We start from the raw sequence: 22409 nt of genomic DNA on the forward strand, positions 1-22409 counted from the left end.
ATTGGTCTTTGGGTGTTCCGAGGGACCAAAAGGGGACTTTCACCTTTTTCTTCTTTTTCCCTTGTTTTTTCAGCTCCTCTGGTTTGTTTCTCTCCTTTCCTTCCCTTTACTAATACTTTTTGTTTATTTAAACTTTATTTATTCTTACTTTATGTATTTTTATTTTATTTATTTTTTATTTTTATTGATCTTTATTTTTTTCCTTATTTTCTTATCTATCTTTATCTCGTTTGTTTTATGTGTTTATTTTTTATCATGTACCTTAATCGTAACATTCATTAATTTAACAAACATTTTCTCTTCGCTTTCTCCACGTGCACTAGTTGTGATCATGGATGTCTTCTTTCTCTCTCGCGCTGTCCTGTTTTCCTTTTGAGCTACGTACGTCCTTTCTCTCCTGTTCTGCGCCTCCTCCCTTCACACTGATCCTAAGACCTTTCTCCCGTATACGTATCCTTACTCATTAAGTTTCCCAATTCGCTTCCAATCTCTTCTTCTTTATTTCTTTTTTCAACTATCTGTACATATATTCTCATTTGGCAATTGAATTTCTACACCCATGGCCATCTTATTAATCCATTTCATGCTACTTCCAGTGACCAATATCTAATCCTCGATCCTCCTCCCTAGTTCCACGCGATAATTCTCTGGTTTGCTTATAAGAATCCTATCCTCTTCCTTCCTCCTTTTACCTCTGTCCTTTAGATTTATCCTTCCTGCTCTCGTGATGTTCGAGTCTCCAAAAGCACCATCGCCGGCCGTAGTAATGCAGTTCAAAACAGCAGTGATCTCTATGATTTCGCTACCTATTACACTTGCACTTTCCTCTACACTCTGCCCCTTGTGTTCACTCCGTCGACGTAGTACTCAAGTGTAGCATGTAACCTAGCCTTTGAGCCTTACCGGTGGCCGCTGCGCTGCCCTCCCCAAGTGCTAGGGTATGTAATAGAAAATATGAAGGAACAGTATAAAAGAACGACTTGTGAGCCAAGCAGCTGTCACGATAGAGACAAGAAAAGTGAGGTCGTTGGAGTGATAGGCAAGATCTAGATTCATTGAAATTCTCAGTTAACACAGCAATCTTTCCCCTAGCTCGGATTCAAGCGACTGTTGCATAAGATTTGGAACAGTAGAGGATAGGATTCTCTATCACGCTCAAAATCTGCTGTCAAGCATTAGTAGGTAAAGGCTACAGTTTTTCTCTGTTAGCTGATCTTAATTATAAGCTAGAACGTGTACCCCCCCCCCCCCCCCCCACACACACACACACACACACACATACACACACGCTGGGTTCACTTCCTCCTGTGTTGAAAAAATGACTTCCTCATTTCCGTCAAACCAACTGCACTTCCGTCGAAGAAGGCCCAAGGCATTTCTAACCCATTTTTGTATTCAGATACCGGAATGATGGCATCTGCGCCGGAACTGTGTCCTGCGTTTAGTATTATCTCTGACACTATTCCGTGAGTCGACACTAATATCAGAGACTAGTTGAAAGGAATCGATGCATGCTAGCTGTATAAAAGGGGAGTGAACGAATGACGTTACAAAGTAAAATGTTTCAGTGAGAAGCTCTCGGAGCTATTACTCCTGAGCAGTCCTGAACATCATTCCCGAAAGTACATACTCGTTGTTTATTTACAGATATAATCGTATGGGGATCTATGCATACCTCATGTGACCACTCTGAGCTTCCTTCATAACAGCATCCAGGACAGCCACCGGCAATACAGCAAGCATTCATATTGGGAGCGCTTGCTCTGCTGAGGTAGGGCTGCATCTGGTCGGTGTTCTCCGTGGCCCTCAATACGAGCCTACAAGTTCGGGGTTTATTGTGGAGGGAAGAGATACTAGTAGTAATATAGGTAAGACTCTGTCGATCGAGAAGATCTCTGTTCCTCGTTGTCCTCCTTCAGAACGATTGATTAGGCGCTTCGATTGTGTTATTCAGCTATTGTCCGGCACAATCTTCAGCCGAGTCATATGTACTTAGTTCCGGATTTCTTTTCCAGCGTTCCTGAGTTAGTTTCAGAAACCATGAATAGGATGGACATACTGTGGGTTATGATTCTTACCATCGACCGCACCCTCATACCCCCCGGATCCAGTCTCCGCCGAGTTATCTTTTGCAAAACATCTGAGTAGCCAGGGCAGTTCATCCCTCTCAATGCCTTCTGTCATTGCTGACCCGAAGTTAAGGCCTTATCCGTTTCCTTGGGGCACCCTGTGGGGGCTTGACTACCGTCTAGTCTTCAGTCTTTCCTGCTCGTTGTACGATGATACGATACGAGTGCGGGCCGCACGGTTGAAGCTGATCCGAGCAAAAATAATTGAAGTGGGAGGAGGATGAGAGTCAAATTGAAGCTTAAGCGTTGTTTGTTGGCGGACACACTGTCCCTTCAGGCCGTGCGCAGAATCAAGATTACCGAGGTCAATGCAGCCCCCATATTGCGCTGCACGATATACATCTAGGCATGACACGTAGCCGATCCCACCCCGCCTTTTGAATCCTGGACAACGTACCTACATGAGCTTTTTTATCTCTCTGTTCCTTCCCCTCATCTCCTTCTTTCTCTACTCGTGTTTTTTTTGCATGATCATAGACCTAGCTATGATCATCTTGACTACTCCATCGCTGTATACGCGGCTCATCAAGTCTTTCCTTATCCCCTGAGTATTACCGCATCCCTGTACTGGAAACATAGCCTATTAACCCCGGATGGGACTTCAGATGTAGCAATTTACGGACTTGTTTTTCATCCACTTTCATCTACCCTTCGGATGATCTTCACATCAACCTTCCAGGGGTCTAGTCTAGCGTAGCTGGGGAGTTAGAGACCCTTGCCTACCTATTTACATTACCCGAAATTCATCTTTCTATGAAATAATCATACCAGGAAGGATCTCTCCTCTCTTCGTCATCATCCTTTTGAAGTACATCAAATTCCGCTGCTCGTCCTAAACCAGGCCTGGGAAATTCTTACCGTATCACGTTCCTTACAGATTATCTTACGGATCATCTTACAGATCATCTTACTGATCATCTTACAGATCATCTTACGGATCATCTTACAGATCATCTTACGGATCATCTTTCCTCTGCGGGGGTTTGATGCAATACTTATGAGACGTGACCGAAACAGAACGATCCAGCTATCTATTTCCTCCCACATGACTCAGGCGTTCAGTGAAGGGTCGTGAAAACAGTGTTCATCGGGGAATTCTTGGTGTTACTTTCACGACCTTTTACTGAACACCCAAGTACATCTCAACTTAGATGGGGCAAAGATTTGAAAATGATTACGGGAGAATAGAACCAGCTAGAAGATGTCCAATAGAGCTGATTGGCACTTGGTCGCTCGAGCATATACGACGACACTGGATATTATTGATGGATACTGCCAAAGAAATACGACCCTGAGAGTGACGCTGCATTACTTCCGCGCGTACATCTGGATTTGGCACAAATACTGAACTTCACCTTTTCACTTGATATAAATTTACCGGATACTAGTTCAAAATCCTAGATTTATTCAAATCTGCATAATACTCAATCAAAGTTTAATAATAATCCTCAAGGACAAAACCTGCGCGACCCTTCCCAGAGTTTCCTCGCTTCTACGCCCTAGTCCATCACAGCATTTCGAAATTCTTCCCGTGCTCACTTCCCTTAAAACCTGCACTTAGTCGGTCATGGGGAAGGTGCTCCCCGAGCCTGAATCAGATTCCTCCTCCCCCTTCTCCCACTCCTCCTCCCCCTCAGCCCTCATGGGTTCCGGCAATGCACTTGTCTTACACCGCATCTTGGTTATATCACGAGACACCTTCTTCTCGACTGTCTCGGTGAATTCAGGAAGGCCCTCAAAAATATGGTACTGAAGTGCTTCACGCGCGGTCCATCTCTGGGCCGGATCGACAGTCAAGCAACATCTTAAAAAGATTTCAACTAGCAATCTCATGTCAGCGCCAAACAAACCCAAATGATAGACTTCAACCTACCGGCCTTGGAGCAGCAGATGCTCGGAAATTCACTGCAATCTTCGAGGTATTCTTCTGTCCCGAAACGGGGGTTGAAAGGCAAATCTCCCGTAATCATGAAGAACGCTGAGACACCAATGGCCCACATGTCACTATTGAATTTATCAGTATCCTTTCAGATAATAGAGATGGGTTCAAGCTACGGGGGACACAACATACACTCCGAATCCATATTCCAAGCTTCCACTCTCGTGAAAGATCTCTGGAGCTTGGTAACCCAGTGTTCCTGGCTCGCCATCGACGGTCAATTTGCCGCCTGGGCCGAGAGTGAGTGCTAACCCGAAGTCACAGAGCAGAGCCTTTGATGGTTCATCGTTTTGGAGATCTTCGATAACGATGTTCTCAGGCTTCACATCTACTTCACAGTCAGCAGCCGCGTCTTCAACATTGCAAATCACAAGACTTACCACGGTGAACAATCCCATTCTCGTGGCAAATGGCCAGCGCCTGTAGGAGTTGGTGGATGATTTTGATCATTGTGCCCTCCGTCAGGTATGATTTGGTCTTAACCCACGTCCACATATCACCGCCAGACGCGAGATCCATAACGATGTAGTCTAGAAGAGATCAACCACACATCATGTCAGCTAACGAACACCCAAAACTGAAATAAAACAGCCATACTCACTTTTGCCTCCGGCACGAAATAGATCCACCAGCTTTGTAAAAGGTGCCTCGATATCCTGCAGTTTCTTCAACAAACATACCTCTTGGTCGAACTTTAATAAAAGTTAGCAAAACTCCAAATAACACGCAAAGGAACAAAACATTACCGCTCCCGCGTCCTCCCCGGGCAATATCTTGACCGCAAAAAGAATGCCGCTCTCCAGATGTTGACAGATGTTCACTGTTGAGTAGCCACCCTCACCTATCTCTCGTCCCAGGCTATAAAGACATGCTGGTAGCATCTCTTGGTTTTCCATTATATTATTCATATCAACCTATTGGTCCTGGTTGATGATAAAGATAACGATAACGATAAGATGCGGGCGAGATAGAGGGTGGTCTCAGACTCTCGAAAATATCTCCACTGCTGACCTGGAAGATACAGCACAATACTATGGATTTGCCGGTCAGTGGTGATGTGTTTAAAGTAAGCTCGGGGAGTCCCGTTGAGTATATATATGCAGATACTATATTCAAGAATCTTTCTATGAGTAGACGCTCCTTCTGCAAGAAATGGTACTTTAATCAAGATGCGCTGTCAGTATTTCAAGGTTGTGCGCTTTCAAGAGTGTGTGAGTTGCCTAATAGTCAAGATCTTGAAGAGTGGGAACTTGATACTCGAAAATCGCCTGGTTAGAAACTCACTGAGCTTGAAAAGGAAAGAACACTGGGATTTAGGAGAGAGCCGGGGCTCGTTGATATATAAGATTTGAAATGCTAGTGATGGATTTACAAATGTCGTTGGGCCCAAATTCTGCTCGTCGAACAGAATAGAGGGAACTCGGGCAACAGCTCATAGAAGTAGTTCTGGACATCAACGGTTATGGGGAGCTCAAGTGCTACAAAAAGAGACATATTCTTGACTCATTGCTCTTCGACCAGTTATTTTGATGATCGTATCAGACCGGTGTGCTACGTAGATACGTAAGCGTGGGAAAAAATAGACTCAATACGCTCTCTTGAGATTTGAATGGTCAGCATAGTCAAGTCTATTCGATAACACAACTATCGCAATTCTAGAATCAACTGAACGAATCATCGGGCACGTTTTCTAGAGTAATAACAACCGGCCATAGATTCGCTCCCATTGAGGAAGTTCCTCGATCTTGAACGTACCATCAAATGAAGGATTACCTCCTAGATGACGTAAGGGAACGATTCTCAATAACGTTTTACGTTATATTTCCCCATCAGACCCTTCCTCGAATTGCCTGGGTGCTTTTGTCATGTGGACGATCAGTTCTTTTGGTCACGAGCTCACCCACTCGATTCTATGTTTTGCAAATGTTCCCATCATTACTCAGAATACCAGCCATCTAGTAGTTACTAAAATCAATTCTCTGTAGCAGTTATGGCATTCTCAGCTACTAGACTGTGTCCAGTCTTTCTATCCAATCGCCAGTCCCTCATGAATATGAGCTGAAATAAACCGACATCTTCCAATCAAAGCTTTCGGTTCCTTCGGACAATAGTGAAGCCTTTTCCCACACCATTCTTTCAATTCTATATTTTCATTCCCAACTGCTGCTCTAGGAGTTTTGTCAACTAGATCACCGGAGCTGGAGCCTACCTATCTAGCAGTTTGGTTAGTAATGCAAGGTCACTACGCGCATCACTGAGGGATCTAGTTCCTGAAATATGAAGATATGATGTTGGAGTTAGCAGAAGATTTACTTCTGTGCTCAGAGAGGCATTCAAGCTAACCAGATACTCCTCCCGGATAGTCTTCGTCGCTCATCTTTCGTTTTCTCTAGGCCTCTTCACCAATATCCAAGCCCTGACTTGCCGCGACACCACCGAATATCACCCACAGATACTACGGAGGAGCCAGGAAGAGTAGGAAGAGACGATACCAGCCAGAAATCAAAGTCTTTGTGTACAATATCAGCTCTGGATGCTAGTGCTTTGTGTTGACGCCTGTAGTGTGGTGTGACGCATAGCGAGTGATATCTCATGATCCTTGGCCTCACCGCGACTGGTCCGAAAATCAAAAAGAATCTTTGGGACCTTATCATCCTGAATGGCCTCACGTTATGGAGAGTCAAAGTACTGCTTATCAAGCTGTAGATTGACGATTTTACCGGGAATCTCGCTCCATGGACGAATGTGCTGGTTCGAAGCTAGCTTGTGCATTTGAATTGTGACCCTCTGTAGGGATACATAGGGTGCCATCCCTATAGATTCAGAGAAAGCTTTAGAGGGACCTTTGGTATTTGAATATGGGTCATATATTGCCGGTATAGCGGATATCTTCTGCTCTAGAATATCTGACAAGAAACAGCATACCAAAGTAGTATAACGCAGGGCACCCGATACTCCCAGAGTAGTTATATAGTACAAGAACTGAAGGCTCTAACCTGCTCTTCGTAGCATATAAATGCCTGGCCTCTAGCCAGGCCTCACCAGGTCGATCCTCTTCGACAAATAACACTGGTCCAATCGCAAATCCATCAAGAGCTATCTCAACTAATATCGATCATCACTAGTCTTCCTAAACGCCCTCCCAAAATGTAAACCCCACAGCCCACACTTCTACCCACGACACGCTCCATGCCAACGCCAAGGGTAAGCTTCGAACCCTCCCCGAAGTCCTCACCCCCGCCACATGCCACATACAGCAAGGAAACGCCCCTGCCGCGTCGGGACCGCCGCACGATAATCCTTGCTCGGATCTAGCCGTTGAGATGCAGCAGGTTGTTGGTGGAGTGCCGGTCAAGTTTTGCTTCATACTATAAGAGTTCCTAAGGTAAATGATATGTATGTAGCTGGCTAGTCAGGTCGTGCTCGATAGAATACATGGCTGTACGCGTAATAAATTTATCAATAGAGAGGTTCCGCAAGAAAATATTAAATTCGGCTCGCGACCGGACTCATCATTGGTTGACACGGCAGATTCCCAAAGATTATTCCCCAAAGAAGGACACCTTTGACTCCACAGAGCCGTTAATCGAACTCTCACTTGTGCTTTTTGCTTTCCATAGCTCAAAGCAAAGAGCTCTAAGTTTCGATTAACAGGCTTTAGGAGTGTTTTGATCTCAATCAGGAATATTTCCAGTAACTCTGCTCCACTTAGGCCTTCATTCTCAAATCACATCGCATCCCATATTTAATCCAAAGTCTGGTTGCGAAACCTCTCCAATAAAATCAAGTTGTTCTACCTCCCTCTCTGCTGTGCCGGCTCCCCCGCTACGCTGCGCTATCCTGTGCTGATAGATTCCAGCTTCCCTAACCATACCTCTTCGTTGTAAGGTTTGCCGGGGCGTGTCTATAGAGCTTTATATTCGCTAAACAATGTCGGATATGACCTAGGTCTCGAGATCGAGGTGGTCCTGGAGGCTAGTGATGCTACTCCGGTGCCCCCAATACGGGTAGTGGCTAATAGTTTCCTTTTCATATATGAGTTCCTGGCATGACGTACGTAGCAGCATACATATACAACACCCGTGCCGGTTCAAAGTTTCTATGTGAGTTTTGACCAAAAGTCGGCACTCGCTCAAGTTAGTCAAAATGGACCGGGGGTATATTAAGCCCAGCTAGATTTGTTAAAAAAGAATCTTAATTAATGACCAAACAAGCAGAGTCGAAATATTACCATAAGAAGAAAATAGAGAGTAGCACTTTGGCGAAACCAGCAATCAAAAGAAGAAAGGAAATGAAGGAAAGAGCGTTGCTTTTGACACAGTATTAATACGGAAATTATACTGAGTCAATCGTCTCTAGAAATAACAATGCCCGGTTCAAAAGCCATATCAGAATAAAATTTTGACGGGCCTGACCAAACTCCATTTCATATTTTTCACAGTCTTTCCGACCCTGCCCAGTCTCAAGTTCATCTCCCAACTCTTGAGTACATGCGTAGATCAATGTGAGACGGTGATCTACATCATTGACCACCAATTGGTATTTCTCGTATATCGGCTCTAGTAGGAGTGGAAATGCATCAATTTTGACGTTTCCCATACAAAAAGTTGCGACATACACATTATTTGGACCGACGGTGTGTTAAAGGCATTCCTGCCCCATTACCGACGAGTTTCCTAATGCCTTTACCTCTATGGACGACTTTACTGACGACTTTACCAGTTAAAGGCATGTTAAATGCAAAATAAATGATGGTTTCCGGTGTTTCCCGTTCCCGCCGGAAAATCAATATTTTCTGATGAAGCCTCTCCTCTAGATCTCGAGATAGTTGAGTCCCCAAATAGAATATTTCGATGGGGTCATCAAATGGTATCTGGCATCAATGGGCTTGTAACAGTTGGGGAATATGATTTAATTTTGATGGATCTATTGTTTGGCATATATGTACATGTACATACATGTAGACAGAACAGACATAGGTTGGCATTCGCGGCGCATCGGTACGTTGGCCCTTTCTTTCCCCCTTCCCCCCGAATCCCCGGCGCCCACTACACAGGTGTATGGGATGGATATATCAGACAACAATAATAGAACTGAGGTAAAAGTAAGAAGAAGAAAAAAAAAACAATTGTTTGTGTAGTGGATCTAAGCGGGATTCGAACCCGGTATCCGCTGTCGTCATAAGTTTCCTAAACCGGAGGCATATACCACTACACAAACAGAACTTGTTGGAGGAACTGCGTGCTGGGAAGGATGGTAAACGACACACGTATACGTACATAGTCTCGTACCCGCCTGTAAGTACCGTACTTACAGTAACTTCTATGCCAGCTGCCCACCAGTCCCAACAAGCCGTCCGTCGGTCTTCCTTTCTGGCGTATGTACAATGTATCTGTTGGCGCACATACAAGTTACACAATGTACATATGTACATGCAGGCTATTCTGCTTTGATACTCCTGGTACAATAGTAGGATGCTCTGTGATGATTCACTTCATTCGTGATGGCCTTCGTCAATTATGTGAAGCATTACCGGTTACCAAAACTTATCCCCCTGTGTGAAATGGGTGACAGAAGCGTGACCAGTAAAGACATCAGTAAAGTCGTCGGTAAAGTCATTTGTAAATCATTAAAAAATCGTCTGTAAAGTCGTCCGATTTCCCTTAAAACGACTTCCCCTCTGCCAAAATATTGTCATTTCCCAGCGAAAATTGGGACCCCAGAAACGACTTTCCCGACGAATTTACTTAATATTCGAGGTATACATTTCCACCCCCCCCTAGAGCGGCCCTTCTGGCAAAAGTGGTGTTTCCAACGCTTCCATGTAAGAAATCAGAATATGCTCTTCGTTCTTATACTCCACAATTTTCTTCTCCATGCCTTCAGTACCCATCTTAAGGAATGCTTCAAATAGCAGTGGTTGTTGCTCATGGGATAAACTTAACGTTCGTCTCCGTTTTGCTAAATCCCAACCATTAACTCTGACAGTGTTGCAATAAAACTTTCGTAAAAGCTTGAGATCCCATCTTTCTGAGTCAGTCAGGGTGCCCTGTAGCTTCTCGTCAACGGCAAGAATTTCAGTTGCATTATCGATGCTATTGTCCTTCAATTGTTGTATAAAAGGGGTGCAATAATCGATATCACGTAGATTGCGTCTTACTGCATTCAGATAATTAATGTTGGTAGTCTCCGGAATTAGGGACCAAGGTTCAGAGGTTCGCAAATTGTCCATGACTTTCTTATTCGGCAATTGAAGTTAGGAAGGAAGAAATTTGGTTTGACAATTGAGGAGTGTAGAGAAACCTCTGCGAATCTGGTTCTGTGTCGACTGATTGGCTAACCTGATGATTTTAATTAGTGGTATGTAAAATTGCATGTTATAAAACATTTTCAAATAGATACATCTCCATTTCAATGGTTTTCAGTGCCATTACCCAAGCTTCAAGGCGAGATGACTCAAGATTGTAGGGTTTGAAGCATTCTATATATTGCAGTTACATCCGTGAACAAATGTTTCCTATATATCACCAACATGACGGGGTAAATGGGATTCACAATAAGAATAATCCTGTGGCCATGGTAGAGTGTTGCCACTCCCCTGAGCGGAAAGAACCTAAAAGCTGAGATGAAAAATCACTTCATTTTTACTGGACGCACTTTGTGTTGTCTGGCGTACAAATTCTGGCCGACCAAATCCCAAACCCAATTGTAAGACCCAATCAAATTAACCGAATTTAATTGATGAAATAAAATTACTCATTAAAATCTGTCTTTCGGCCCTGAAATCATTAATATATATAGAGCAACATACACGCGTAATATATATCTTCCTTTTGGAATAGAATCGACCTTGATATCTTTAGTTTTGTTAATAGTGTCAACTTAAATAGAGTGAGAGGCCCTCTTCCACAATTCAAACGAGCCTTTTGCGCTTTATTCAACCCTATACAATTTATTCCGCTCACATCAAATCCTGGTCAGAACATTAGCATCCGTAAGCAAAACTTTGAGTGTATGATTCAACAGTTTTCTTAATACCGAATCGATGGCCGAAGACAATTCGAGACCTCTACCTTGGTCTTTAATACCAAAAAGTGACATCAAGAACTATGTTCATCTTGTCAACCTCGACCTCAAAGCACTGAAGAATTCGCACAAGGATAAAAAGCACTATATAGATCGGTGCGAGTTTCACGCCAGTAGGGTTGTTTATCTCGATAATGAAGTTTCAAAAATCAAATCTCCTTCTGGGCCCGACTTTTGGGATCAGAACTGCCGCGGCTTGAGCTGTGAGTTAATTAAAGTGTATACTGTCATGTCAGAACTATGCAAAGAAGACTACGAGTTCCGTCTAAAGCGTCAGCCTGAACTCTTCCAAGGACTAGCTGCTATGGATACCCAAGTTATGGAGAAGCTGCTTGCTGAATACACTGCCGAGGAAGATATTCTAACCAGATATATGCAGAATTATGAAATACCTCTTTTGCCGGAAGGTCCGGTTTACGAGAAATATAGGCGATTGAGAGCACGAGTTGATCGGAGATTGGCGGGTCTTGAAATCAGGATCCAAGAGCTGAAAGATGAAATAAAGACTGGCCAAGCACTCAAAGACTGCATTGAGTATGAAAAGGAATTTGGACAGGGTGCTAAAGATTTCGTAATGATATGGATTTTGAATCGAGCACTTGTGTTTGTGCTTACTCTACAATGATTACGTTTGAATTAAGCTGGTTTTGTTATAGTATTCTGCGATTCCCTTCCTTTTAATTTTTCTTTGGGACCGGAACAAGTGTTAAAATAATTATCAAGGTTCTTAGTAGTCAATTAAACTTCTTGTTTGACAACTCGTTTGAGGATTGCCGTGCAGCCGCGCGCCCTGCAAAAGTGTTTGTGATCCTCCTATATATATAACACGTAACATATATTTATCAGGAGCACCAATACTTGCGCAGGCAGGCGGGCACGTAGTGAGTCGCGTCTAAAGGAAAGCAGTACGCTAGCAATTAAATCCCAACATCCTGGCCCTGGGATCCAGCGCTGATCTTCTCCGGCAAGGTGCGGGAACTTGTGGTGGAGCTAGTCCGAGCCCGAGGTTATATAACACTCCATGTATGTACCCGAGCTCAATTGATCAAGCCATATGAAAACTTCTCCATCTGCTTATATTGTATACTTGTCCTCTAGCTCGCACTACCGAACCATCGTGCGCCTGTCCTCGCCACTCATTGCCAGACAACACCCGGGTTTCCTAATTAACAACCTCTCCCAGCTTCCGCCCCTCCTACAGGTCTTCATCACACAGTCATACTCGCCCTATTATAGCCTCCCCGCATCTGCGATTTGAAGGTAGAGTTGTCCTTCTACCACGGTACCGTCCTGGCTAGGCGTAATGGATTGTCAAATCCCCCAACTAGAACTCTGATTCAAAGCAAAGGCACAGAGCGACAGACAGTGGCAAGACGTAAGGCAACCAATCAGACAGCACGAACTTTAGAATCGACCGTATTACATCTATAGCAAGTCTAGCTAAGCAACTTTCACAGACAACAAGATATGCCCCCCGCACCTACGTACCGCAACTAGCCCACACCCCCGGTACCGGTCTCTACTCTTCAAGTCGCTACCTCTCCACCCATGCTCGCCCACTCGGTGTCTATATCTATCTTAATCAACGCCTTCTGCGAACATGGGAGGCCCCAACTATAATCTCTCCCGACACACACACTGCTTCCTGGCCAGCCTCCCTAGGACGGTAGATACATGTACTCACCGCCGAGCTCAACAGCGCATACCCCAACACACCACACCCCCAGCACATACATCACCATCATAGCTCGCTCCTCGCCTCCCCAGCTCCTAACTAAACAGTCAACAGCGCTGCTTGAATTCTCTAAGTAGTAGCTATATAGTATGCTTCGAACGCTCATATCCGGACGTCTTCGCGCGATCGCCCACGGCTCTCAACTCCCGTCTAATGCCGCATAAACCAAACTAGACGTTGCGGTGAAGACACACAGTTTACATTACCAGACGTCCCCTCTCCCCCTCTTTCATGGCTACTTGACGATACACTAACGTGAGAGCTGATAGGCTGTCTGTGGTTTCGGAGGGGTTGATTGTCTTCTCTGCACGGGGAGTAGGGTGTCCTTCCTAGCCAATGTGCCCCCATCCTTGTGTAGAAGGGTGCAGATACTGACCGTGTAGTACCTGGATCTCAACGAGTACACTCGGTCTGCGGTAATCCTCACCTCCCCGGAGCTCCAGTGAAGAAGAATGAGTACCCACACCACCCGCGACTCAGACCAGACCAGCATCTCCGAAAGGTCGAATCTACTTCCCATCTTCTCCCGGCCTCCGCTAAAGTACCGTTTGGATTCTAAAAAACGGTAGAGAAAGTGTCACTCCCGCCCTAGCATCCGCCCCACAGTTGGGGAGGGGATTTGCTAGCCGAGTGATATTCTATGACTATGCCGATACAAGGCACCGAACCAGCTAGAAGCACACCGAACCTCGAGATGTGGCGCGTCTGTCTCTTCAATCGGCATGTAGAGAGAGAAATATTTAGTAGCAATCTAATTTTCTGGTAGGTTGTATGGATATTCACAATACTCTCCTATGAGAATTACAATAATACACCTCCAGTCGCGCGGTGAGTAGCCGATTAACCACAGGTCGCCACCACGTTCTCTCATCACCATAAGTCCAAGCCTTCCGCCAGTCAAAGACTTCTACTCTTTTCCCTCCAGCTTCAACCGTGGTTTACACGAAGCACCAAGCATCAAGAAACACGCCGAAACCCCAACGCCAACAGATTATAGCAGATCGATCTCAATCTCTCTGCCTTAAGAGCACACATACAACCCCAGAGAACCCAGCCCCAACCAGGCTCACACCCAACACCAGACTCGAACGCCCCCGCCCCATCCAATGAGCCCCCTCAAAACCCCTATAAAACAGCAACGAACCCGAGCCTAGTTGCAACACCCTCTCACATGCATTCCAAACCAGATCCACCCAGGCACATCCCACCGCGAGATTCCCGGCTGTCATAATCTGTCACCATCTTATCTAGCTGATCCACCACGGCCTAGCCTACCTATCGGGGCGGCCGGGGGTGGGGTTGAGCTAGAACCGCGCTGCTGCCATATATGGGCCGAGTATGGAGCCACAAAAAGCGATCTATATCACGGAAGTCATATTTATTCAGCACAGTATCTTTGTTCATTAATCCGCGAGACCATAGGATATAGAACTACGTGTATTGTCAGAATCAGGTCGGGCAATGGACCGGTAACTAAAGCACAGCTGCGGCGCTCTCCATGCGCCGCTCCAGACCATCTCATAGCTAGGCTCGCTCCGCTCACCCCACAAGCCCAACTTAATTCACAATCCTCAAACCCACTGGAGCCGTCACCGAGTGACATCCTATGATCCATCACCGGCAGGGAGACCCCAACTTATCGAAACCCTACAGCAGCGTTAGAGAACGCGATTTTAGACGACGACTTTGAGTCTCTACTTCCCTTCTTCTTCTTCCACAGAACTATCCAGCGGTCAGTCGAGCGAGGGACCAGAAAACTCGGAAATTTGTAACCCGCGACTATAAGAACATATCATAGCCAACTATCGGGATGTTTCTTCATCAAACTAACTATAAGCATTTCCTCCCCCGCTATCCACCGGCTCGTCCCCCACGTACGTACACATACATATATCAGAAGGAGTTACGACCAGCCCCACAAACCGCAATCCCGGAAACACCCACACAGCCTCCAGTCCAGCCCAGCGCTCGCGCCCACAACACGGTTTTCTCCAGCACTAGTGGCGGGGGACATATACAGTGCCAATAATTGAGATAATCCCGCGGCCAGGCTCCGACACCCAGAGCCATGTACATACTTATCTGTGTTGTGAGGATACATACCTGGCCTTGTGCGTAGCCACACTCGTTATAATTGGTCCAGACCAACCCAGATCTCCCCAAACACTCCACCCTCCGAAACACCACACCAGCTAGCCACAGTGCGCGGGGTACACAAAGCCACCCCCCTCACCCCCTTATCCCCCCTTATCCCCCGTTATCCCCCGCCCCTGCCTCCTTCCCCCTCGCCCCTTGTGCATGTGGGGGCCCGCCCGGGCATCTGGTTACAACGAAACGATTCAAAACCAAACAAACCCATGATGTCGCACAAAACCCAACGCACGGACCACACACACACACAATTACGCGCGCGCGCACACAAATGAGCGCCACTTCCCCGAGGGGGGGGGCGGGGGGGAGGGGGCAGATCAGATCTAGATGACATCGAGCTTCACATGTCACTACGTAGCGCTGGTATCATTTCGGACATTTTCCCCACAACTCCTCATGGCTTTTTCGTGTTCTCAGGAAAATGCGATGCGCAGGAAGGAAAAAACCCGTAATCTATTTTTCCAGTCCCATGAACTAACAGCCTGATGGTATTGGAAACTACCAAGTAATGATGAAATGCAGACAGTGCGATACAAGTATCCCCCATCATGCAGCGCCGGATATCATCAACCCAGCCCCAACCGACCCGAACCCCAGGCAGCCCACAGCTACAAGTAGAGTACCCAGGAACTAAAAACGTATATGCAATAAAACAAAAAGACAAAAAAAAATATCACAAAAGAAGGCAAAAGCGAAAAAAAACCCGCCATTCCCAGTCATTACCCCCCCCCCCCTTAAGCTTTTCCCTCCCCCATCCCATTCCCTATGGACCCCCTCCCATCTTCCATCCCTAAAAAATCGCATCCAAACAGCAACAACACGCCAACGCGGCACAAAACGCGGCCAACATGCCCCCCACATCACTCTCCGACTTATGCGCGCCCGGCGGCGGCGGCGGCATCTGATAGACCATCGGCTGCTGCGGGTATCCCTGCTGCGGCGGTGGGTAGCCCTCTTGTTGTGGTGGATAGCCCTGGGGCGGGTAGCTGTTGTAGCCGGGCTGAGGTGAGTGGTTTTGCGGTGGGTAGCCCTGCGGTGGGTAGCCTTGCGGCGGGTAGGCTTGTGGTGGGTATTGCGGTGGTGGGGAGGCCTGGAGGGGTGGTGTGTCAGTGGGAGCAGGATGGAGGGGGGCGGAGGGGAGGGGATGAAGGGGGGGGGGAAAGGGGTATGTACTTCTTTCATGCCGTGGGTCATCTTGTGTATGCTGTTGTTGATTGTGCTTCTTTGGTGATGCGAACCTTCTGTAGCTGGCTATCTGTCTATCTCACGTACAGCAGCGGTGGCAGAGTGTCTGAAGGCGAAGCAGTGGTGAAGTGGGCGAAGAGATCGAGAGGTGAAGAAGTGAGGTTGAAAGAAGGTTACAGGGCCCGCCTGCCCACACATATAATGGAAACCCAGCCCAAGCTGCAGGTCGTCGTAATCACCACCTGTTCACCTACTGAGCGTGATGAAAGAGGCGCAGTATCCCGGGCGGGCCTCGGGGGTGCGTTGCCGCATGGGGAAATCGTGTAGGGACAGGCGCTTATCGGGATAGCTAAGCGAGATGAAACAAACGCCCGCGAACCGGTGGGTGTGTGCACGTGTTCTAGAAGCGTTGGACGGGATGGGAGAGGACGTGATAGGGTCTGGGTTTTGATTACCGCGGGTACTGTGTTTTAAGTCGAGACTGCGCGCTCTCTCGACCAAGGGATTCAAGATCAAGTGAACCCCTGTGCTTTACTTTATGGCTCTTTTCTTCTCATCTTCGGACGCGTGGGAATGAACAATGGATGGAGTGATGGAGTGCTTGGGACCTGCGCAATCATTTGCATTTTTGGTGTAGGAAATGATAGATAATCGATAGCGGGGTATGTATGACTCAACCCAAGCTGACGGGTATCATTTTGAGAGGCAATAAACCTTTTAGAAGAAGAGCCTAAGTAAACTCTGAGCTAGAAGTCGACGTCGAGCCAACAGTCGATTTGGCCAATGAGAATTGAAGATTCAAATGTGATTACTCAAAGTATCGGTTCCTGAGCGTGGGGGGTGAAGATATTGTTGTGCTAACAATTGTATATGTATTTTAGGCAGTTTTAGTGGGAATACTATGATAGGCCTAGGATAGTATATCGGAACGATTCTGGGGATTTGGTTTTCGATTCTCTGTTCCGGGAATGTTCTAAATTAGCTTTAATTTTTCATTACGCATTGGTTCCGTCTGATGGCCATGCTCATCGAAGGGATCTGAATATGTGTATAATCCGGATGCCCAAATCTGGGGAGTCAAACCCTCCGTTTTGTAGTACGCCGAGGACTTTCGGAGGCATGTGCTGCATGCTGTAGCTTGTATATGTGGTCTCTCGCTATCTTTTTAACTGTTGCGAGCAGTACGGCTTCTTAACCTTCTACCCCACAGATCTGGTATATCTGTACTTTAGCCAATAACTCAGTCCCCCACTCAGCTGCGCCCCGACCTCGTAATGCAAATCCGTAGTAGAGGGCGCGCGGCCACATCTCTTAATCTGCTCTCTACTTTTTCCATCACAGAAACTCGATAAAAAGGTAGTATGCAGACAAAGCGCCTCAGTTCTCGATTCTAAATCCTACTATGATCTGGTCGTTTCCAAGCGCTCTAATAAGGATGTATCGCTCGCACCACATCCTATGACCTATCATTCCTCTAATTCCGATTCTGTAGAGTTTATGTCAACACCCCCAGGCTGAGCAGAGTTGAATCAAAAGACTGATAGCTTCCTCCCGAAGCTCCACCCACAGTTGCACCCCACACCCCTGTACACCATGTCCGACCTGTCAGTGTTATGTCGACTACCCCAGGCTTGGTACAGCTGGTTGTTTCAGTCCAACCGGGTAATACCGAGCCAGACGCTCGGGCTGATAGGAGTATATATGGCTTGCACGTCTAAGGTTATGTTTCTCCCCACAGGTTGGGTTTTGTTTCATGCGTGCCTGCATATGCGTGTTTCAAGAACCCAGCTCAACACCCGTTGGTGCCTATTATATACCTGTATAAATAGGAAAACGAGAAATTCAAGCGAGATAAATTTAGTCACGGCTGATTTCAGCGCCTGCCCCGTGTGCATAGTAAAAGCCGTGATGTCGTCATAGATTATCACTCGGTATGAGAATCAGGATGCCGGGCCGTGCTAGCGACCAATTTGGCGACAGAACGATGAGTACAAGGTAGCTGTAATCTTTTTCCTAACTCTTCCGCCCTTTGGTACTCGTGAAGTGTTCCATAATGAGGTTTTTACGGGAATAGAGGGGTGGTTTGGTCGTGAATAACTAACCCGGGCACGTCGGGTTCTGCAAGGAATTATCCTCAATAGACTGCGGAACAAGGGATTAACACCCCATATTGTATACTCGCCCAATAGTAGACTCTGAGATATTAAGAGATATACACCTGTCCAATGCCAAGCCGATGATGCTGATATAGATACACCAGGAGGGTTAAGCTCACACCCCACGGTTCACCGAAAGGAGACAACCCCGCGGTCATAGCCACCCTCCCACGAGAGTCCTTGCCCATTGTAGGTTATGTTAAAAGGGAGATAATGATCGCAGATGTGTATTGGAGGAGCAGCTACTGATCTCCTGCCCGCAGTCCTAGCGCTGGCACTGCTACCCTGGTATTTATACCCCCGTTATTATCGATCCCTAGAGTTTACCACAGCTCAAAAATATACGTCTTGTTCCCATAGAGCATGAATCTTAAAAGTGGGGGGAACATATACCTGAGCCTTGAGCTTTGAAAGCTGGGAATGTAGATAATGCCAGCTGAGTCTCTGTACGCCCAGCTTTCTTTTCAGCTGGGACCTCGGTGAAAAGTAGCTGCCTTTTTCACGGAATGGAGGTACTCTGTGTGGCCGGAGTGACATATACCTATATCTATACTCGAAATAGAAAAGAAGTCTGCTGGCGCTTGGTGGGTATATGCAATGGACATATCTCGCAGAGAGGTTAAGCGTTCCTAAGGTGGAGGAGAGTAAGGAGATGATATGGAGATAGATGTTAGGTGACACGAAACCGGGGTAAGGGAATCTAGTGCTACAGGGTCGTAGAGGTTGGGTTACGATTTGTATGAAACCTAAGCACGTTGGCAGCACCAGGAGTGCTAGTTGAATGAAATGGATGCTGCTTCGAGAGAAAGGTCTCGTATAAATTTTGATTCGGTGAGCTCTGGACCCGTCTGGGATGTGAGCAGGAAGTAACTTGTAGTTGAATCACGCAAGTAATAGCTTACTTCAGTCCCTCAAGAGCTACCATGCATCGCTCCCCTTGCTTTCGGGGACGTCACAAGCGGGATATCAACATCTAAATCGACAATATCAGCAATAAACCAAAACGCAGTTTCTGAATAACAACTCCTTTCTCCCCTGGTTAATAGAATAAGTACAATAATACCGAGCTCTGGCCTGCGAAAGTCCAAGTTCAGTGAGCCCTCTCCCAAATGAGCGCCGGAGGACATTATATCGGGACAATAGGACGCCGGGATGTTGTATGATCGATGATAAGAAAAGAGGGGGGGAGGCAGGGAGAAGAAGAATAAACCCAGAGGAGTAGCTATTTCGTCATGGTGATGTTAGCGAAGAGAGCCCTTGATAAGACGGATGTCTTGACAGCTCTTTCAGTACCGATTTACCCTCTCTCCTGCCAATTTCATGGTTCCTGAGATGTTTATAATTCTTCTTTTTGCATCGCAGCTCCCGGTGCATCTTCACGTAGGGTCACGGTCAATGTTCACCGCAAGGTCCCAGCATTGAGTATTCCATCTTTCAACCGCGCCGCTTCCTGCCGGAGGCCTCGATCTCTAATAGTAGGATCAGAACACGGAGCTGAGGTCTCTGCATTCAAGCTTCTTTACTACTCTCCTACACTTTCAGCTATATGGTCAGCGCCCACCTTCTACATCCTCAGTATTGCCGATAAGTACGTCTCAGGGTCAATTTACCTATCACGCTTGGGCAACCTCTCGACGGGCATTTCAAATTCCTTTCGGACAGAGGAACCCCGGAATCGGGTGTAGTGCCTACCCGGACTGACCGTTCGTCACTACACCTTCAGTCTAAAGACGATGGAATAAGGACCGGATGACGACCAGCTGATAAGGCCCAGTGCACTAACAAGAATATGAGGTCTTCAGGCCATGGCTAAGCATACGCAATGGAGGTTCTGTCCGCTATATGGGGTTCCAGACATCCACCACGTAGGCGTACGTACCAGTATCCCGCAACTGCTATGTCCACTAGCGCCAGATATCCACGCCGTCAGCATATCCGGCCCCGCGACTTCGAGAGACAACCCAAGCTAGAAAGCTATCTCAGACCACCAGCCATTCCATACCACCACCCACTACTTCCGCCATACCCTACCCGCAGAAGCGCAACTACCAAGTCTACACTACTCTCAAGGAAACCGAACCAAAAAAAAGGTACTCACACTCACACTCACACTCACACTCACACTCATCAATAAAACCTAACCCAGTGCCAAGCCTACCAAACGACTAATCTACAACCTGTGAAAATGGTCTCCGGGCGGCCTAGGTGTATCAGGCCTACACATTAAGGTTATCACCACAACAGAGCGTCAAAATGGAGGCTGCAGTTTGGGAGATATGGCGGTGGGTGATGCAGTGTTGTGTTCTGGGTCATGGGGGATCACTCTGCGTCGTCACGCCAGCTAGCAACGGCCATCACGCCAAGAAACGTATCAAATAGACCAGAACTATCGGTGCTGACGTGACGTCTACGCCGATACACTTCCATCATCTAGACCGCTGTTTCCCATCTCTACTTTGTAGGAATTGAGGTAGCTGCTGCTGCACCCGCATCAAAGAAACCACTGTTTGGCTAATACTCAAGCAAAACAGAGCTCCCGCAACGCCTCCAACCCCGTCAAGAACTGCAGCTGTCGTGATCCGCCTCCATGCAGCTGGGCATAAACCACGTGCACAGGAACAAAGGCACCCATCTCAAGCAGCGCCTCCCCGCATTACCACCGTGGAACTAATCTGGCAGTAGCTAGCCACTTGTCATAAAACACCGCCGTCTATTACTTAATACCTCTACACCACACATGAACCATCACTTACGAGGCACACAATCTCTATACTGCTCATCCACATTTAAGTTCAAAGGAAAGAGGAAGAAAGAAAAAAAGAGGACATAGAAATCGAATTTTGCTATCAACGAGCGGCTGGCTGCATGGTAGAGCAGAGAAGAAAAGAAGGAATAAGATACAGAACGAAAAAAAAAAATACCAATGCAGCCCACGTAGGCACAAGTCCCACGGTCAAAAATGGAAAAAAAAATGGCCCAAAGAACCAGCAATAGCAATAGCACAGCCACCAAGAAACGAAACTAGAAAAAACATCGAGCACTAAACCACACTACATGTACCAATTCCAAATCCAGAAAAGAAAGCACAACAACCCATACGCCCCCACGAACCCAACCAACAAAGGAAACCAATCTTCAGCCACCAGCACTCACCACCAGGAGGACTTCACATATCCAACGACCGCACACTCCTCCCCCTCGAGCTCGCCACCGACGGCGTACTCCTCCTCACGCTCGCCACAGACGGCGTGCTTCTCGCCGACGCGCTCGTCGACGACCCTGACTTTGGCGGGGGGCCCTGCCCGCTGCATCTCCTGCACGTCGACGTCTGTTATACACACACATCACATCAGCCATCAGCCACACTGCACTGCACTGTACGCCACAACCAGGGTGTGCGGGGGCATGGGGGTAGCGGGAACGGGGTAGGGGATGGGAGATGGAGGGGGGCAGAGGGATGAACACACCATAAACGTCGAAGCCCTCGAATGCACCATCGGTGCCGGGCGATGATACGCCGCGGGGGCCGGGTGATTAATTTCTGCCAGCAGGTCCCGCTGCGTGCACATTAGCCGGGCCATGCACCTGCAGCCGGGCCGGGGAGGGAGAGAGAGTGGGGAGAGGCTTACAAGCATGGCGACTTCGCGCTCCTTTGCATCAATCATGCGTTGCAGCATGATGAGGACGTCCGTCGCGCCGACGGCGGACTGCCGCTGCCGTGAGACGCGGCGGGAGGTCATCGTGCTGCCCAGCTGGCTGGCGGGCTGCTGCTGCTGCTGCCGCTGCAGTAAGACACCGGTCGGTCGGTGGGTGTTGGTGGATGCTAGCTCGATAGCTAGATAGCTAGATAGCTAGTCTATAGTGATATCGGCAGGCAGGCGGAGGAGGGGTTCGGATTTGGGTGCGGATTTCGGCGGTGATATGTGATATGGAGGTCGATGTTGTGTTCGAGACGCGGCGGGCGGCTATGTGTGTGTGTGTGCGATGATCGTGGGTTTGGTTTTGTTTTGTTTGTTGGGTGTGTGGTT

The 22409-nt window shown here is 47.2% G+C and overlaps 6 protein-coding genes across 6 annotated transcripts; 2 read left to right on the forward strand and 4 right to left on the reverse strand.

Annotated features, from left to right (window-relative positions):
* Window positions 1–3686: 3686 nt before the first annotated feature.
* Window positions 3687–4976, reverse strand: H6S33_004210 (uncharacterized protein; the record flags this gene model as incomplete). Its single annotated transcript, XM_044835922.1, has 6 exons — window positions 3687–3949; window positions 4003–4133; window positions 4201–4396; window positions 4449–4598; window positions 4670–4760; window positions 4815–4976. 6 exons carry the CDS (start codon window positions 4974–4976, stop codon window positions 3687–3689), a joined length of 993 nt encoding a protein of 330 aa, XP_044690948.1.
* Window positions 4977–9847: 4871 nt separating this feature from the next.
* On the reverse strand, window positions 9848–10300 carry H6S33_004211 (uncharacterized protein; the record flags this gene model as incomplete). Its single annotated transcript, XM_044835923.1, has 1 exon — window positions 9848–10300. The coding sequence occupies one exon, from the start codon at window positions 10298–10300 to the stop codon at window positions 9848–9850; it is 453 nt and encodes a 150-aa protein (XP_044690949.1).
* Window positions 10301–11113: 813 nt separating this feature from the next.
* H6S33_004212 (uncharacterized protein) lies at window positions 11114–11779 on the forward strand (the record flags this gene model as incomplete). The annotated part of the gene is made up of 1 exon (XM_044835924.1): window positions 11114–11779. The coding sequence occupies one exon, from the start codon at window positions 11114–11116 to the stop codon at window positions 11777–11779; it is 666 nt and encodes a 221-aa protein (XP_044690950.1).
* Window positions 11780–15830: 4051 nt separating this feature from the next.
* Window positions 15831–16234, reverse strand: H6S33_004213 (uncharacterized protein; the record flags this gene model as incomplete). Its single annotated transcript, XM_044835925.1, has 2 exons — window positions 15831–16130; window positions 16214–16234. 2 exons carry the CDS (start codon window positions 16232–16234, stop codon window positions 15831–15833), a joined length of 321 nt encoding a protein of 106 aa, XP_044690951.1.
* A 192-nt stretch (window positions 16235–16426) lies between these two features.
* Window positions 16427–17130, forward strand: H6S33_004214 (uncharacterized protein; the record flags this gene model as incomplete). Its single annotated transcript, XM_044835926.1, has 5 exons — window positions 16427–16523; window positions 16575–16606; window positions 16873–16887; window positions 16979–17029; window positions 17107–17130. 5 exons carry the CDS (start codon window positions 16427–16429, stop codon window positions 17128–17130), a joined length of 219 nt encoding a protein of 72 aa, XP_044690952.1.
* A 4417-nt stretch (window positions 17131–21547) lies between these two features.
* On the reverse strand, window positions 21548–22121 carry H6S33_004215 (uncharacterized protein; the record flags this gene model as incomplete). Its single annotated transcript, XM_044835927.1, has 3 exons — window positions 21548–21709; window positions 21849–21938; window positions 22011–22121. The coding sequence occupies 3 exons, from the start codon at window positions 22119–22121 to the stop codon at window positions 21548–21550; spliced, it is 363 nt and encodes a 120-aa protein (XP_044690953.1).
* Between the last annotated feature and the right edge of the window lie 288 nt (window positions 22122–22409).

The sequence above is a fragment of the Morchella sextelata genome (assembly GCF_020137385.1).
Source record: "Morchella sextelata strain SCLS chromosome Unknown scls_17, whole genome shotgun sequence".
NCBI classification, from domain to species: domain Eukaryota; kingdom Fungi; phylum Ascomycota; class Pezizomycetes; order Pezizales; family Morchellaceae; genus Morchella; species Morchella sextelata.